Source organism: Entamoeba dispar, genomic scaffold (assembly GCF_000209125.1).
Source record: "Entamoeba dispar SAW760 scf_1105229460427 genomic scaffold, whole genome shotgun sequence".
NCBI classification, from domain to species: domain Eukaryota; phylum Evosea; order Mastigamoebida; family Endamoebidae; genus Entamoeba; species Entamoeba dispar.
This window is the reverse complement of record NW_001854187.1, coordinates 12370-14742: the sequence shown is the minus strand read 5'-3', so window position 1 is coordinate 14742 and position 2373 is coordinate 12370. Positions and strand designations below refer to the sequence as shown.

The 2373-nt window shown below is 26.3% G+C and overlaps 4 protein-coding genes across 4 annotated transcripts in view, besides 3 other annotated features; 1 reads left to right on the top strand and 3 right to left on the bottom strand.

Annotated features, from left to right (window-relative positions):
* The window catches only part of EDI_200420 (uncharacterized protein), a gene marked incomplete at both ends in the record, with an annotated part of 2139 nt that extends 1828 nt beyond the window's left edge, over positions 1-311 (top strand). Inside the window, one exon of the mRNA XM_001733317.1 lies at positions 1-311. This exon is cut by the window's left edge and continues 1828 nt beyond it. Within this exon, the coding sequence (XP_001733369.1) occupies positions 1-311 (311 nt within the window).
* Positions 312-365: 54 nt separating this feature from the next.
* EDI_200410 (uncharacterized protein) lies at positions 366-1286 on the bottom strand (the record flags this gene model as incomplete). The annotated part of the gene is made up of 1 exon (XM_001737155.1): positions 366-1286. One exon carries the CDS (start codon positions 1284-1286, stop codon positions 366-368), a length of 921 nt encoding a protein of 306 aa, XP_001737207.1.
* Positions 1227-1248: a sequence feature (AT_rich).
* A 151-nt stretch (positions 1287-1437) lies between the features above and the next one.
* Positions 1438-1498: a sequence feature (AT_rich).
* A 210-nt stretch (positions 1499-1708) lies between these two features.
* EDI_200400 (uncharacterized protein) lies at positions 1709-2251 on the bottom strand (the record flags this gene model as incomplete). The annotated part of the gene is made up of 1 exon (XM_001737154.1): positions 1709-2251. One exon carries the CDS (start codon positions 2249-2251, stop codon positions 1709-1711), a length of 543 nt encoding a protein of 180 aa, XP_001737206.1.
* Positions 1810-1881: a microsatellite.
* Positions 2252-2366: 115 nt separating the features above from the next.
* The window catches only part of EDI_200290 (uncharacterized protein), a gene marked incomplete at both ends in the record, with an annotated part of 2331 nt that continues 2324 nt past the window's right edge, over positions 2367-2373 (bottom strand). The window contains one exon of the mRNA XM_001733316.1: positions 2367-2373. This exon is cut by the window's right edge and continues 2324 nt beyond it. Within this exon, the coding sequence (XP_001733368.1) occupies positions 2367-2373 (7 nt within the window).

Sequence of the window (2373 nt, the reverse complement as noted above, 5' to 3'; positions counted from 1 at the left end):
AAATAGAAACAATTAATACTAATATTGAGTTAGTTAGTGGAACAAAGAGAATGAAGTTAAAAAGTTCTATTGAATGTAATGAACAATGGTTATTTATTAATAGAAAGGATGCAAAGTGTTTATCCGATGGATTAAATATTAGAGGAAGGGAAACATTCACAGTTCCTGAACATTGGAAAAATCAAAAGAAATCAATGAAATGGATTTATAGTATTATAATCATTCCAGTTATCATTGCTATTGGATATATTCTTTATGTATTCATTCGACCATCAAACAACACACAACATTCCAATCTCATGGATGATTAATAATTGAATTCTTACTAACTTCAAAAACAAAAATTTTGTTTTAGCTATTTTCAATTATTCTAAAACTAAACAACCTAGAGCGTCATTTGATGTATCTAATGGGGGTTCAGCTATTGGCTGATCATTAGAAATTATGTTCTCAAGACCATAGCGCTTAAAAAATGATTTATTTGTGATTGGGTTTATTGGAATTGGGTCAATAGCGTTTAAGTGTATGAGAGAAGCTAATCTATTATCTTGAGAAGAACAGGAAGTGATCAAATCAAGATTTGACTTCATCCCAGTCATTTGATATGAAGATGGGTCAAAGGGAATATGAGACAAAAACACATGGCAATTGACAAGTTCTATTATTAAAGAATAAATAGCAAAGATGTCTTGAATACATAATAATACCATTTGGTGCAATATCACATTTGATGTTTTTTTACTGAAGAAATCTAAAATTAAAGAATTATAAGAATAGAAAATATTAACAAGGTCTTCAAGAATAACAGAGATAGAATAAATATTTTGTTGTGAAGAAGGTAGACTTGTCCCATTTGGAAGAACAAATTTTCCAGTAAAGAATGGATATTTTCTATGAAATGATAATGATTTTTGAAGTGGTAATAAATAATGAAAAACCCAATAAGAATATTTTGATGTATCAAAGTCTGTGATATCTTTAATTTTCTTTATTGGACGTGGATTCAAATCAGAAATTTGTGCAAATAAATTAGAAGAACCCTCTCGTGATAGAATATGATAAAGAATTAATGTTTTTAAAATCTCAGTATAACAACCATACTGTAATTTATTTTTTATTCTTACTGATATCACACGAATGTCTTTGTTAAAAGTGTGCTTTATGATATAGTGAATATACTTTTGATTAGCTAAAGAAATGGATGAACCCATTGTTTCAGAGAGAGCAATATTTAATTTAATATTAAAACTAAATTCCATTGAATGGTCCTTGAACAATTTACTCATTTTAAATTAATAACTGATATCTCTTTCTAACAAATGAATAGATTAATGATATGATGCTATCATCTCTTTTTAGATATGTGATTGTTAAAACAAAATACTTAGTAATATATTTATTAGTTAAGAATAGTTTTGAGTAAAAAAGTAATAACAGAAAAAATGAAAAAAATATAAAAGAATTATTCAATGAATTTATTAATTTATTATTTAATATACTCAAATTGGTTTGTATTACTTAAGTGAAAATAAAAGAAAATTATTACAATAAATGAAGAAATTGATGGAAGTAAACTATCTTCTTAGCAAATATAAAAAATAATTGTATGCCTATTTGAGATGACAGTAAAAAAATCAAAATACTTTTTTATATCACTGTAAACAAATAAATATTAAACTGTAACTCTATAATTTAAATTGAAAATATTTTAATCATACTGAATTAGAGGACCACCAAGTGAAGACAATTCATTTTCATCATATTCTTTTAACATTTGACGTCCTTTATATGTTCTATATTTAATAATTCCAACAACAAGAACAATTATGGCAATAATAATAATTATCACTGCAAGAACACTTGGAACAACAATAGCAACAATTTTTGATGTTTCTTTTTCTGACGGATATTCTTTTTTAATCTGATCTTTTGGTAAACGATATATAGGGAAGATAGCGTCATCTGGTCCTAAAGAAGCTAATTGTTCAGCACTCAATTTACAAAATGTGTATGTATTTGTAAAATCAAATACCAAGTTATTTTCATCAGAGTGTGTCAACAAACAATTAAGATACATTGGCTCCGCGAAATAATCATCAGTCTTACCATCAAAATGTGCCTGAGTTAAATTTCTGACCCTTAAGAAATCATTAATTTTGAAATATGAAGTATTAGTAAAATCAACACTTGAAAATTCACTAATTCCAATATAAACATCTCCTTTTGATTGATGTTTTAATGATTGGAACATCAATCCATCTCCAACAATATAACCTATAACAAAATTAGTATCTCTTCCACCAATAGAATCATTATAAAATATTGGTATTTCAAAACCTAAATTATCTTTTGCTATGTCTCTTTGATCATCCC